The sequence below is a fragment of the Mixophyes fleayi genome, chromosome 1, assembly GCF_038048845.1.
Source record: "Mixophyes fleayi isolate aMixFle1 chromosome 1, aMixFle1.hap1, whole genome shotgun sequence".
Lineage (NCBI taxonomy): Eukaryota > Metazoa > Chordata > Amphibia > Anura > Limnodynastidae > Mixophyes > Mixophyes fleayi.
Genome location: NC_134402.1, coordinates 163999570 through 164015361, shown reverse-complemented (window position 1 = coordinate 164015361; position 15792 = coordinate 163999570). Strand labels below are relative to the sequence as shown.

The 15792-nt window shown below is 37.7% G+C and overlaps 1 protein-coding gene across 10 annotated transcripts in view; it reads right to left on the bottom strand.

Moving 5' to 3' along the window:
- MAPK10 (mitogen-activated protein kinase 10) overlaps positions 1-15792 on the bottom strand; it is a 183073-nt gene that overhangs the window by 27188 nt on the left and 140093 nt on the right. For all 10 annotated transcript variants that reach the window (XM_075203085.1, XM_075203055.1, XM_075203120.1 and 7 more), the window contains exons 9-10: positions 9585-9767; positions 719-843 (exon numbers count right to left, since the gene is read on the bottom strand). In XM_075203085.1, coding sequence (XP_075059186.1) covers positions 719-843; positions 9585-9767 — 308 coding nt within the window. The remainder of the gene's footprint in view (positions 1-718; positions 844-9584; positions 9768-15792) is intronic.

Sequence of the window (15792 nt, the reverse complement as noted above, 5' to 3'; positions counted from 1 at the left end):
TTAATGGGGAGCATGAGATACTTGATTGGAGTATAGTTGGGTGCTACTTTCTCTACACATCCCTAATTGAGGGATGTTTGTCTCATATGCAAGGGTCAGAAAATGGTGACATCTGAGGGATTTCCATAAAATGAGACTGGTAACAGGAACAGACCCCATTCAGACCCCTAGCTATATTCAATTCAAACCCTTTATTCCTAAACATTTGAATCAATACCTTTATAATCTGCTGAACAGTTTCTAAAATATTAAATTGTTTACTTTTCCCAAAATATAAAGACTTATTTAATTTAGACTTAAATTAAATGAAAGCTATTCAACAAAGTGTAAATAAAATTCTGCAACTTTGATTACTTGGATTTAGTATTTATTGAAATGCCAGAGAAACATATTTTAACACTGTAATGGTTGCTCAAATACAAACAGTCTTTCAGAGATCACTTTGAGCAGTTCTGGAATTAAACTCCCCCCCATTATATATTGTGCAGAAATCAAAAAATAAGTGAAACTAAACAAAGTGATGTGAGAGATTTAATACTTACTGTCAAGTACTGCACTAGACTACACACTTATATAACTTAAAAGTGGGTTAGTTTCATGCTTAACATTTAATAAAGGCATTTTCTTAAATTAAGAAGTTTTCTCTGTAGAAGTAAGTGCTCCCTATTGGCCTCTTTCTGTCTATCGCTCTACTAGAAAGGAGAATGCAAAGTCTTACCGCCTCAACTTCCGCAGGGTCATACCAAACGTTTATGTAGGGGTGTTGTAGTGCCTCATCCACTGATATTCTCTTCGCTGGGTCAATGACAAGCATCTTTGATAAAAGGTCTCTTGCTTGGCTGGCTGAATGAGTGAAAATGGTGACAACATAATTAACTGCAATTCATACAATCTCTACAGCTAAAATATATAGTTTACACTTGTGGTACTGTACGTTTTAATAACAATCATTTCATATATAAAACCATGGTAATGGTAGCTTAAAAGCGTAAAGAATTCCTTAGCTCACATTCACCACTGCAGTAAATTAAAATGTATTTGCATATATTGTCAAAGTGATTCCATAGTGTGTTGGTTTTGCATTCCAGAAAAGGAAAAAAACGGGTGATTTATATTTCTCTAACATGCTTATGGTGGAAACACAAATGTTCTAGTTATTATGATATTCTATTATAATCTCACTAAAATTCATATTGCCTATTACATTTGCCTGTATATATTGTATTATATTAACAAATCCTTCATTGAAACATGAAAATACACAAAATTTCAGGCTGACATTATGGATCTATGTATATATGTAAATTATCCAGCAAACTTCCTTCACCCTGTAATTAATTCCCCCCTCCACTATAATGTCCTGTGTCCTGATATGATCATGCATATCACGCTGCTCAGTGTCAATGACTGGAATCCTAGCACTGCGCTGTTAGATCATCGCAGAGCACCATTCTCCCAGCCTATCACTAACAGGCAGGATGATGACATAGAGTGACATCTCCTCTGCCCGCCTGCTCTAAAGGGTAAGAAATGGCAGGGAAAAGAAGGGGATGGACAGAAAATTTACTTCCATTTATTTATTTATTTTAATTGCAAATGACTAGGGTAAGATAATCTATTTTAATATTTTTTCTAAATTGGTAACACAGTTGTCTTGGAGCAGTGGTGTAGGAAAGTACCATGGTGCCAGGACAGCACATGCTCAGACATACCCCTATTCTTTTGGTACCAAAGTGATTATGCCATCAAGGAGCATCAGCGTGCCACCAATAGGGGATTGGTCGGTGTGCAATGGCTGTACCTAGAGCTTTAGAAGCGCAAGACATCCCTCCAACCACTCCCCCCTCCAACCTTCCCAGACATTGTATTAAACAGATGAGTGGGACATTAGTTATAGTGACTGACAGACAGACAGAAAGACACAGACAGACACAGACAAACATACACAGACAGACAGACACAAACAGACACAGACAGACACACACACACACACAGACAGACATACAACAGACACACACACACACACGGACACACAGACAGTCAGACACACACAGACACACACACACACACGGACACACAGACAGTCAGACACACACAGACAGACAGACAGACAGGCAGACACACACACACACACACACACACACACACACACACACATACAGACAGACAGACACACATACATACATACATACATACATACATACATACATACATACAGACAGACACACAGACAGACAGACACACAGATAGACAGACACACAGATAGACAGACACACATACAGACAGACACACACACAGGCACACAGAAAGACACACACACACACACACGCGCCAAAAAAGCACTGCCCAACAGTTAAAAATCTAAATACTTTTTATAACATGATCTTTTTTGCCTTGATTATTTCCCAGGTTTCAAATAGAACTTTTCAAATCCCATTAGGATGTGGTTTGGGTAAAATGTGAAACATGCACAAATTATTCACTTGTCTTTTCTTCACATGTGTATATCAAGTAATGTGTGGTAAAACAATATTGCCATATTCGCTCTAGTCATGTTTCATAAACAAATGGCCTCTCAAGCACAAAGTGGCTCCTATAGAGTTGTGCTGCAAATGTAAGTAGGAAAAGACACATGCAAGAAAAAGCGTGTGCTCAGTCAGACACCTTTCACGATGCATCCTGCTCAAAGGAGCATTTGTGATTGAGGTATGTCAGGAGAACAAGTGTGTACTTACATCGCATAGAGAAACTTTTTACAATGTAAGTAGCAAGTGCTTAAGTCACGCTATTTGTATACAATATAAAAATATAATGAATGTTATTATTAAAAGCAAAGTTGCAAAATAAATATGAATCTTCATTCCTGTAGTAGTGCAAAGTGAAACTGAAACAGTGAAATAATGTAAATAAATGGTCTTTATATAATATAGCCGCTACTCTATCAGCCTCAACACTTTCAGCCAATCAAGAGCCGCTAGCTAGTCCTTTTTTTCATCATCATCATTGTCGCTTATCACACTGAAGAGATTTATACTGCAGACATGACTGTGTCTGCGTCCAGGTCTACTTGACATGGGCTTATTGTACTTAGCCTATGATTTATTCATTGTATCAGGCTGACAAAAATATAAGCATACTGGAAATGTTAAAATGAAGATGCCTATAACAAATTTTCAGTTATAATCCCGTTAAATAATAGATTAAGTTTCTGTTTTTAAAATAATACAACAACTCCATTAAGCCCTATAACGAACAGACCATGTATGGAAATAAATAGAACATTATGCTGAAATGAAAAGTGCACAACAGTATGCTACAAGATAAACATATTATTTTTACAATTTCATTTATTCAGTGTGGTTTATTATAGTCCTTCCAGTAGTGTGCATGTTTTCTTCCATGAGAACATGATAAGGTGAGTCATCCTGACAGGCTCCTGCTCTGTAATGACATAATAATCTATGCTCATATCAGCACAGTTTGGTCTATCAGTGAGTGAGTCATCCTGCTAGACTCCCCCTCTAGTAATTACGTAACTACTTCTGCTCCTATCAGCACGTTCGTTAATCAATGTTCACCCATGATTTGCAAGAAATATGCATTAAAGTATTAATTCCTCCAAAGGTATGCAGGTTTCCATTATTGTGGCAGCAAAGTATAGCATAGCTATAGGTGCAGAATCTTAGCTCACTTCACCCTCTGCCACACGCAAACCATACCCCTAATTATCCCCTGTTACACAGCATGCAAACAAACAGGTTTTAAATTTGAGATCTCTCAAGTTTCTTTGAGGGTGAGTAATATGTGACCACATTTCTGTAACCCCCTCTTATATAAATAAATTGGTAGTAAGATTCCACGAACTTTCCATAGATTTATTACACATCACATATTTTATCAAAGGTTAGGGTCAGAAATGAATACAGCAGTTTCACATAATTAATATATGCATATAATATAACATATCCGTACATTTGAATGTAAAAAAACATCTGCACTGTATAAACTAATTAAATTGTCCTTTAAGAGTGATATTTCTTTTCCTCTATTTGCTGCAAAGATGCACTAATTGACAGTAAGAGAGTTAATCTTTTTTCCATTCACAGGCATTTCAACATATTGAAAAACCTCTATTAAGATCTCCCTTAAACTAGTTTCTCTAAAAATATATGCGATTTTATTAAACCAGTCACTCTGTGAGTTGGTTATAACAAATATTTATTATTTTACATGCCAAATTCATCAATTACATGTCACCACTATTTAAAGTTTATTCAATTTGTGAAGTAATATAGTAAATATTTTTCAGCGTTTAAGAGGCAGGGTGACAAAGTATGACATAGTTTTAAATGTATTCTTTATATATTTAATAAAGTGTATTTTGTGCAAAAAAAATATTTTCGTCAAATAATGCAAAATGTTAAGTAAAAAATCTCTACAAAGTAACTGAGCCAGCAAAAAAACAAAACGGATAATGGATCAAGAAACATAATGGAACGCAATAGTGCATGGATCACTTGGTCTGTCTCCTGGTACACTCAAGTGGCGCAAGCACATAACATAGAAATCATATGCCCTAATGCTTGAAATCTAAGAAGGTTGTGCTTTTCATAGGAAACATACACATGCATAATAAGACCCATATGAAACAACTGTCATTCAGTAAGGGGCTGATGTAGAGTTGAGCAAAGTCCAACTCATCAGCACAAATAGCACTTTTAGCCAAGGACCCGTCTCAGTTTGTACTGAGGGCCTGATGTACATCCGGAAGCAATTTACACTGAAATCGTAAGTGTAAATTGCATCTCATAAATTTACACTGGATACCAAGTCACAGAGATCTTTAGATCCATGCAACATAGAATACTATACAAAATGCACAAACACATCACTTTGTCTGCCTTATGGGCCGGTTATGGGCCACTTAGGTGTATCAGTCACAGCGACCCTGTAAAGCAGATAAATAAATAAATAAGTGAATGTAAAAATAAATAAATAAATTGTGCTTCTCCCACCACAAACAGCACAAGGCTTAGTAAAGCAGTTTGGGAGAGGTTGTGCAGCATTTTTAAAAATGTAATTCTTTTTTTCAATTCTTTTTTCAATACAGCAAGGTCTTTTGCACCAGGAGAAAGGACCCTCAAAAGATAAGTCTCCTAGAAAACTATCTGCGGCTGGTTTCAACTCAGCATAACATGTAAAGTGCGTGAACACACCTTTACATTGCTAGGCTCGCCCAGTTCCTCGCTGGTTCAACCGCTCTACGCGCAGAGAGGTACAAGAGGGAGATACGTCTCAGTCTGGAGTGTGAACTGAGACAGATCTGGTTAAAAGTGGTTATTTGCGTTGATCAGTTGGATTTGAGTTCAGGTCTACATCATGCCCTGAGACTGATCTCTCTCTTGCACCTCGCTGCGCTTAGAGAAGTGGAACAGGGAAGGTAGTGGGTGAGTCTAGCAATGTAAAGTGGTGTTCACGCACTTTACATGCTATGCTGAGATGAAAGCAGTTCTCTAGGAGACGTATCTTTCGCAGGTGCTTTCTACTGGTGTAAAAGACATGGCTGTAATAAAAAAAAAAGTAAAAAAATAATTACATTTTAAAAAAGGTGTGCACCCCCTCCCAAACGGCTTTACAAAGCTTTGTGCTATAGTGGGGAGGGGGGGGGGCGGGGGCTTTTTCCCCCCATTTATTTATTCATTTATCTGCTTTATGGGGTCGCTGTGACTGATAAATGTAAGTGTATCATGCACACCGATCCATAAGGCAGATAAAGAGGTGTGTTGGACTTGGAATCTTGTGTAAATTACGGAATGCAATTTACACTTATGATTTTAGTGTAAATTGCGTACAAGTCTACATCAGGCCCTAACTGTCACTAAATGATAAAATGGAATATAACTATTAGATATGCATACAGGATGTTTCAAAGACAAATTCAGACTTTGTGTAAGTCATTTGAAGTCAAACATTTACAAAGTGAGTTAAAATATACTTATATGTGAATGTTAGAGACTGAACAATAAAATAAAGTGAACTTCAGTAATGGGCCAGGTTAAAAAGTATCAAGCAGATGTGGTATGTCTGGTTGAGACACAATTAGAGTGCGGGAAATATTATCTCTCAAAAAACCATGGGTCGGGTGGTCCTAGCATGCTGTATATTTGTCGAGTTTCAAAGGGGTATCGGTATCAGTTGGGACCGATTTATATTTATTAGGGCCACTGTGAAGTCCTTCAAACCCATATCTTTATTGTCAACCAATGTGATAATCTTGGTTAAGTCTTGGCTCTACGTCGTAACTAGGTTATAGCTGAGATTGTCCACCCAGACCAGACGGAGTTCACGCTAATTATATCCACTAGTAAAAATTGAAGACATTTATATTTACATCTACCGCTAGCATACCAAAAAGATGATAAACCACTTGTAGTGTCCCTTGCTGCTGCCAATGCCTTTGACTACGTGGAATGGAGCTATTTGAGGGATGCAATGAGGTGATTTGGCATAGGCCCAGCTTTTATAGGATTAGTTTGGGTGCTGTGTTCTAAAGAGTGTATATAAATGGACATAAGTTGGGATAGGGTCAGGGATACATGGCAGGGGTGCCTCCTGTCTCCTACACTATTTGCAAAGGCCACTGAATCTGGCCTGTATAATAAGGAACTATCCAAAAATACATATATAAATCAATGGAAAATCTGCTTCAGGTGGTGAATGGGTTTAGATATTTCTCAGCTATCAAGATTAATTGGGACAAGTCTAATATCCTAATAGTCTAATAAATACTGACTGTTTTTATCATGTAGCACACAAATATAAACTTTAAATTTCAGTGTACAAATAAGTTATCAAGTATTTGTGTGCTACATGAAAAAACAGTCAGTATTTAACTTATGTGCAAAACAAAAAACTTATTTGCACCCCTTGCATTGTAACATGTTTTTGTTCAGGAGACTGAAATAAGAAACTTCTTAACTTAAGATCCTTAATGAATGAGACCCCTAGTCCCTAATTGAATATTGAAAAACTAGAAGCCACATATGGAAAAGATTACCTTTGTTTATGGTATGCAGAATCAATGTTATAAAAATTATAATCCAACCTAAGGTCTTAATACTTACTTCAACAAGCCCTGTTCTTTATACCCACTCAAGTTTTCTATAAAATAAACCAATATCTCTCATCTTTGGTCTAGGTAGACAAAGGGCTGTGATGAAATTAAGTGTACTTTGCAGTAGGAAATCCTCTTGACACTCCTTAACCGCAAGCTTTATTATTAAGCACTGCAGATGGGACATTTGAGATAATTGGTAATGGAAAGCTCTGGACAATAGCTGCAGACCCCTTTGGTTTAACAGGCAGGATCAGGCCAAACCCCACTACAGTTTCTACTTGTAGGGCAAGTGTACGGACGGTAATGCACCTCTGGAAACACAGGGCAGAAAAAGATGGGAGTAGCTGGAGTGGACCCTTATGCTCCATTATGGTGAAATGGTGAAATACAAAATTGAAGAGTTATTATCTATGGGAGAGAGACTAGTTGGAGTATCTAGAACAATGTTTTATAGATATTTACAACTTAGATAATCTTTGGGTCACAGTTTGGGAACATAGCACCAGATAGGAGAACCCTATAAAAAAGTTTCTCCAAACAATAAAGTCTTATATCAGACATATACTGGTACCTTTTAGGGGAACCCAATACAAATGGACTTGTAAAATTGTGGACTAATTTACTCCCATAAGAATAATGATATTTGGTGGAGGGCAGAATCAAAACTGCCCTAAATGTGGTGATATGTCGGGGTCACACTGGCACTTTTTATGGGTATCTCCCAAAATACAAAGTTTCTGGCAATATATTACATGGTGTATTAGAAGACTGGTGTCTCTGTTCCACTGCTATCAACAAAGATATGTATATTCGGATTAACCCTTAAAGATCTTGGGCCTGATTCATTAAGGATCTTAACTTAAGAAACTTCTTATTTAAGTCTCCTGGACAAAACCATGTTACAATGCAAGGGGTGAAAATTAGTTTTCTGTTTTGCACATAAGTTAAATACTGACTGTGTTTTCATGTAGCACACAAATACTTGATAGCTTATTTGTGCACTGAAATTTAAAGTTGATATTTGTGTGCTACATGAAAAAACAGTCAGTATTTAACTTATGTGCAAAACAGAAAACTAATTTTTACCCCTTGCATTGCAACATGGTTTTGTCCAGGAGACTTAAATAAGAAACTTCTTAATTTAAGTTCCTTGTATATTAAAATATGAACAAATTTAAAATAGATTTATTTAACTCCCCATAAGCAGTGGGTGTGAGAAGAGAGCTCTGGACTTTATCCACACGAGCCCTGAGCCCCCCCCCCCCCCCACCTACACACAGACAAGATAGGCAAATAGTGATGTGATAGGTAACAACTACAACATGTAATTTTACTAATCTAAAGATTGTGCAAAAATTGTATGTAGAAATACTGGTATGCAAATACGGGAAAAGTAATGTGTTGCAGCAATATATATCCTAAATGCAGATATGGGGGTAAATGTATCAAGCTGAGAGTTTTCCAGTGGGTTTGAAAAATCAATCAGATTCTAGCTATCATTTATTTAGTACATTCTACAAAATGACAGCTTTTAATCTGATTGGTTGCTATTGGCAACACCTCCACTTTTCAAACCCGCCGGAAAACTCTCAGCTTGATACATTTACCCCATGGTGTAAAATGTAAAAAGTTTACCCTGTAACTTGTATTATACTGTTACATATTTATTCATGGTTTACTTTGAATATTAGAAAAAAAAAATATTTCGTCTATTTGTATTATTTTAAAATTGCAAACTTATAGAACTCAATAGAAAGAACCCGGATTTCTAAAAAAAAATACTTATATGCTGCATTTTTTATTAACAGTCAGTTACTACTTGAAAATACTGCAGCATTATAAGGGTGTCCTTAAGTACATTCCAACCTTAACAAGCAACGGTCGCTCTAATAATGTACATTTTCAACATTTTCTGATGAGAAGTATTCTTCAATTACAACATTTTAAATGAGAATGCCAATAATTGTTTCACCTAATGAACCTCCTCACCCCAACCAGCAGTAGCACAGGAGCCCACCATTAGGAGATACCATGCTAGTGTCCAATGCTTCTCCTAGAATAACAACCTGGAGATGTTTGAAAGTAAGCACCGCTCAGTGGAAGGTTTTTGCTGCAGCTGATTGGACAAGCCCCAGCAGACAATCACCAAATAGTGTTTGCTTACAAACTCCCCCAGACTGTTATGTCTGAAGAAGCATAGATAGGGTAAGTAGAACCCTGACTATGTGGGTTCCAGCCCTTGACCTGCTAGCTGGGGGAGGGTTATTAGAATTTAAAAAAAAATACTGGTGTTCCCATTCCAAAAAAAATCTATGCACAGACATGTCCAAAATGTATGAGGTATGCAGTCATGTAACCTTAGATAAAAATTGGTCCTGAAATTCCAATGTTATGAGCAGGGCCTATAAGAATAAGAATGCCTTCTATGGCAATATTCCATAACTGGTACAATACTTTATCATCTTACCTTTGAGTTTATTATGCTCTGAATCTGCTGGAAATAGAGAGTCTGGGAAAAGCTTGGGAAATGTGAGGCCAGCGTATTTAGGTCGATTTTCAACATAATTCCGAACTGTTGGTTGAAGTTTTTTCATGAACTCTGGACACGGTGTTCCCAGCTGCTCTATAACTTTGTTCCATTGGTCAATATCTGAATACACATTAAGGAAATTCCAACCTTCTCCTTTCACATGCTGTGGCAATTAATAAAATGTAGAATAGAAAACAATTTGCTGTACAGAATATCATACAAAAAAATGTGAATACCGGATGTTCTAAACAAAGCCGCATTAAAGACCCTGTGCATACCAAGAGATTTCTGGACAGGAAACCCTGTTCCTTCTTGGCTGTAGTCCAAGTGAGCTGGCACATTAATGCTTATGCCTAGACTACCATACTTGCACCTAAATGTTGTAGTTGTAGACAGTGGTTGAACTGGAAATGTAATAGTTTTACAATGAAGGCAGTAGGAGAAGTGGCGGTATGGTATACCACTGTATACACCACCACTTCCTCCACTGGTTATAGGAGTAATAACAGAAAGAAAGGAAAGAAAAACATGTTAAACATAAATATATATAAACACCTCTGGTGCTTATTGAATATTAATTGACGCTGTACCAATTAATATAATTTCTGACTCTGTAACTAACAGCGCAGTCTCTTTACATTATAATAAATCAGTATAAACATTTTTCCAGGGATCTATATTACATATATTTATGGCAGGTCTGTTGCCACTTGTTAATATTTCACATTTCAGTATGGAAGACATGTATTTTAGGTTGATTTTAACACTGGGCTCTGAAGCTGTTCATTCAAAAAACGATCTGTTCTGTCCTACTTTGCTCCAGGTTCTTGTGTTTCTCTGCTCAAAATAAATAAAACTAAATAATAATATTTGGGTGGAGCTCTCAAACATTGTTTTATAAATGCTAAGCGGTTTCCTTCTAATTATGTAGTTTCAGGACTGGGCAAATACTGTAAGTACCGCTGAAAAGGGTAACTATTTGCCAGTTTCCCAAACAAAAAACATCAAATGTATTAAAAAATAATATATTTGTAAAATAGTTAAAATTGTAGTTCTAACTATGTTTCCTGTATAGCTGTGTCCATTGTCTCCAATGCTTATGCTAATCTGCAATGATTTATTATAAGTGATGGAGTTATGGTCAATTAAGTTCTTCAGCACAAACTGTAGGATATTGGACAGTGCAGGCAATATTAATCTAATGTGAGGTGTGAGGGGACAGAGCAGAATCTCCTGGCAGAATTTTATACACACTACATGTTTAGAAAAGTTTTCTTAAGATATATGCATTTTTTGATTGTTCACAAAAATAAGAAAATGTCAATGTATGACCTAATATAACTAGCTTAAATTTGTATGTACTGTATGTGTGTGGTCTCATTCAGAAGTATGTAACCTGTGGGTTGGGATCTCAAGTGAAATCACAGAATATATTTTTTGGATCATCTGATTGTCAGATATGGAATACATTTTATTAGGAACTGCTTCTTTTATAAGTACAAGAAAATAACACATTAACATTTGGGGCTTCAGAACAATGGCACATTGACACTTGGGGTCACCAGTGCATCTGTCATTAGTGCAGGGTGTGCATTGCACAGGGGCCCATGAGTCAAAGGGGCCTGTGCTGTCACCTTGACTTGTGGACCACCCAGAGTGACACAGCCAGGCAGACCACCATCAAGGTGATTACAGCAATCAATGGTGTGGCAGTTGCCATAGTTGGAGGGGGGGGGGCAGCAACTAAGTTTCGGCAGCACTGTACTATACAGCAGCCGTGGCACTGTCAAAGAAGCGTCCGCGGCTGCTGTATAGTAGTGCCGCTATGTGGGGCACTTCCTTAGCGGAGGGGAGAGGTTTCTGGAGACCCAGAAACCCCCCCTGAGTGAGCACCTGGGGGGGGTCCAAGAGATTATCCTAGCCACCCTACAGAGATAGAGCACTTTAAATACTGCATCCCCAGTGATCTACTAGAAGTGACATCCCAATGTGGGCACCGTCTCAGCCAATGAAGGTGCACTACCACACTTACAGTGTCCCCTTCTCTCAGCTAAATAATGCACCGCACTCTGCAAATCCCAAAATCTGTGACGTTATTATTGTGGCATTGCACTTTGGCTCAGACAGTCAGTCACTGTGCAGACAGTGTGCACTTTGCACTTAGACAGTCACTGTGTAGACAGTGTGCACTTTGCACTAAGACAGTCACTGTGCAGACAGTGTGCACTTTGCACTTAGACAGTCACTGTGTAGACAGTGTGCACTTTGCCAGGACCAGATTAACCCGAGGTCTAACTGGGCTATAGCCCAGGGGCCTCGGGCATCCAGGGGGCCCTTCAAAGTCCTCAGCAGCATTATTGATCAGTCCGGGGGCGGAGGCGCCCCCAGCCCGATCAATGCTGCTGAGCACTGTCAGTGTAGTCCTCCGTCCCCGGCGCTCAGTAATCTGCTTACTGAGGAGATCTCGCGAGTGAACTCTCGCGAGATCTCCTCAGTAAGGAGCTTACAGCGCGCCGGGGACGGAGGACTACATTGACAGGTAAGCGCTTGCGGGGGGCCCTCAAAGGGTACGGGGGGGCGGCGGGTGGCTCACATTGGGGGCCTCACGGGGGAATGGAGGCGCCCTTAGCCCAGGGGCCTCCATTCCCTTAATCCGGCCCTGCACTTTGCACTAAAACAGTCATTGTGCAGACATTGACTGACTGCAAAGACTGCAGGCTGTGCAGTGCAGAGGAGGGAGCAGTCACTAAGTTACCGCGCACTATGCCACTGCTGAGTCAGTTAAGGAAAAGATCTGGCAATGGTGGTTGAATTGAATCAAGGGGCACAAGTATTACTCTTACACACAGGACCACCACATAAAATGGCCCTGTTGGGGTCCCAACTAAAACAAATAAAAGATTGAGCTCCACAGATCAGGCAACAACAGGCTTAGAAACAGGAAGTCTTATATAAAGTGCTTTCCTTGTTATCACATACTTATCTCAGGTATATTTAAATTATAACTCTTAAGAAATGTCTTTCCTAAATGAACATTCTTGTTTTACTGCCCATTTAACTGCAAATGCCTGTGTTTCTTCAAACAATATTGGATTTAGTGTATCAGTCACACTATATTGTCATTTTCTACAAAAGGCTGTCACTAAGTTATTGTGTACCTGCTTTATCTAGTAAATGGCATAATCATAGTTCTGGTGCAATGTGGTTTTGCAAAAATCAATAAATGTCAATCATTATAATTTGCAGTTGTGTGTCCTTGCTCATATAGATGGATACAAATCCTTTATTCTCACCGTTTGCAGGGTTTTTATTAATTTGTGGTGTCAAATTTATTTCAACAATTCAATTTCACTTGGGAACTTCCCTCTTCGGGGCTGATTCTGGGTTGGACGCATATGGGCCTGAGTCATTAAGGAAAGTAAGCTAAGAAAAAGGAGTAAATGTTCTTCGGGACAAACCATGTTACAATGGAAGGGGTGCAAATTAATTTATTATTTTTCACATAAGATACATGCTGGTTGTTTTTTCATCTAGCACACAAATACTTGATAGCTTTATTTTTACACTGAAATTTAAAGTTGAGCTAGGACATGTCCTACCCCAACTATAAATATGTGCCTACATTTTAAATTTACCTCCCTCTGCAATGCAACATGGTTTTGCCCAGATTCAAAGTTACTCCTTTTTCATGCTTTGCTCTCCTTAATGACTAATGTATGCCCATGTGCTGAGATGGAGGCATCAAGATGTTCCCAGATCTGCAGCAATAGTATATGTGCCAGGTTTACGTCAGATATACTTACGTCAAAACAGGTCATAAGCACAGGAAAAGTTACCTAACATTTACTTTGACAAGTAGTAGATTTGATTTAAATTAAAAAATCCTTGTAATGCAGTAAGTATAATCTTCCTTCTTGTGTATGAAAGGAGCATAAAAATGGATTCTAAAATACACTCACAAAATGATATAATATAGGCATGATCAATGAAGAAAGCTACAGAGCTCAATCCACAATTGGCCAATCAGAGCAGCTAGCTAGTGCTGCTGACCATCATCATCATCACTGTGTATTTGCAAGGGCATCAGCCCTTAGGCACCCGCAGTGATACAGCTGTTGACAGGCTATCTGTGTCTGTGCAGGTCTGCCTCTGCTTGCATTGCCCTAAGTATGCTCTTACTGTACTTGGTCTCCATTTGCACATCCCTTCCCTTCCCCAGCTCTGCCTTTCCGAGCATAAGGAGTTGTAAGTACCCCATCTACGTAGGAACGTAGTCGTATGCAAAGTGCATATTTCACATTAAATAAACAGGCGTATGCCCAACATGAGCCCCTTTGTGATTATCAATTAAAATACTGTTAAGCATTTGATCAATGGTGTTCTGCAACTTGTGTTTTGTCAAGGGGGAGATGTATGTAAAATGTGCAGAATACTTCTGAGTAAATAGCATGAAAAAGAAAGTGACAAAAGAAAACAATCTCATATCCATTTGTGCAAATCAGTTAATAAACGCAGATAACAAACATGATAGTCCTATATGAACAATATATTCATTAGTGAATATTATATAAACAGAATTTTAAAACTGAACTTAAACTGAAATCTTTGTAATTTTACAGTATATTGCAATTCTTAAATGTATACAATAAGTGCTAAAAAAAACCAAAACTTGATTATATGTATGGTAATATAAAATGACAACATGCATTTATTGAAATGAAACTATTGTTCCTATGAGAATAAAACAATGTGATTGGTACTGTCTTCAGGGCATCTCCAAAGGTGTGAAATATGTCTGTAATATAAATGTATAAAATGATATGCCAGTAGAGAATGGCTTTATTGTCTGGTGAAACATTTAGGTACCATAAAACAAGAAAATATGCACATATAAAAAAAACATGAACATTCTGCATTTAACATACAAAATGTGCATAATATATAGTACTTCTGGCATGATTTAAACAATCTTTGCATTGAATATATTATACTGTTTACACACTTTGCACTGGAAGTAATGTAATAGTTTATTTTTCTATTTAATTGTCTAGATTAGGCTTATCATGTGGCTCTGTTTGCTGTAGAACTGCACAGGTCCAGAAGACCTTGCAAGACAGCATTCTGGGTTTTGTAGTTCCCCAGCAATGGAAAGCCACAGGTTATCTGTAATTCATAAAAAAAAATAATTCACTAATAGTGTATATGAGTTAAAAGTAATCCAATACTGGCAAAAGAATTGTAGTAAATCTCATATTTCTATATTACCAAATATACAAATATGTTCTCAAGTTGTGTAACCAAAAGAGTACCACAGATAGATTTAATGGGTAATATAATCTGTTAAATGAAACTCAAAATTACATTTAGTAGTTAAAAAATAAATAAAACATATAAAACTAATCAGAACAGATATTTTTAAATGCCTAAAGTGTAGCTTGGGATATATTTACTCAGGTTAAGGGGATACAATGTACACACATTAGGAGGTACTAAATATAAATAAAGACACTTTACAGGGTACTTGGTGAGCATGGGGTTACCTGTGACAAGGATGTATATATTCTAAAAAGGTAGAGAATCCCGGCACTGCACTATGTGAAACTGACTACACTGTGACAATAAGCACACTATCTACTTAAAAGGACATTTGATAATGTGATGTCTTATGCTATGCGCTTGATTTGTTACAATTGCTGGTGATTAGACAAGTTAATATCTGAGGGCCCATCTGAAATTGTGTTCTACAATGTAGACAGAAGATGGAGCTCTTAGTATTTAAGTCCGCATTCTGCTCGGCTGAATGCATGTGGGTGGAAGTGGTTGCCAAGATACACATGAAAAGGATGAGATATTAACCTTGAGCTCTGAAACTCTGCTGATGAACTGCAGCACTTGAATGGAAGTCTATCGCTTGTAGAAGACATTAGTTAGTGGATTACAGTGCACCTGCAGGACAAGAATACTCTGTCTGCCTAAAATAAAAGATTGCATGGCATTGCTTTTTCTCAGTAAAAAGGTTTATTAGATCTATTATACCCCTACAGACATCAAGGACTAGATTTACTAAGCTGCGGGTTTGAAAAAGTAGGGATGTTGCCTATAGCAACCAATCAGATTCTAGCTTTCATTTATTTAGTACCTTCTA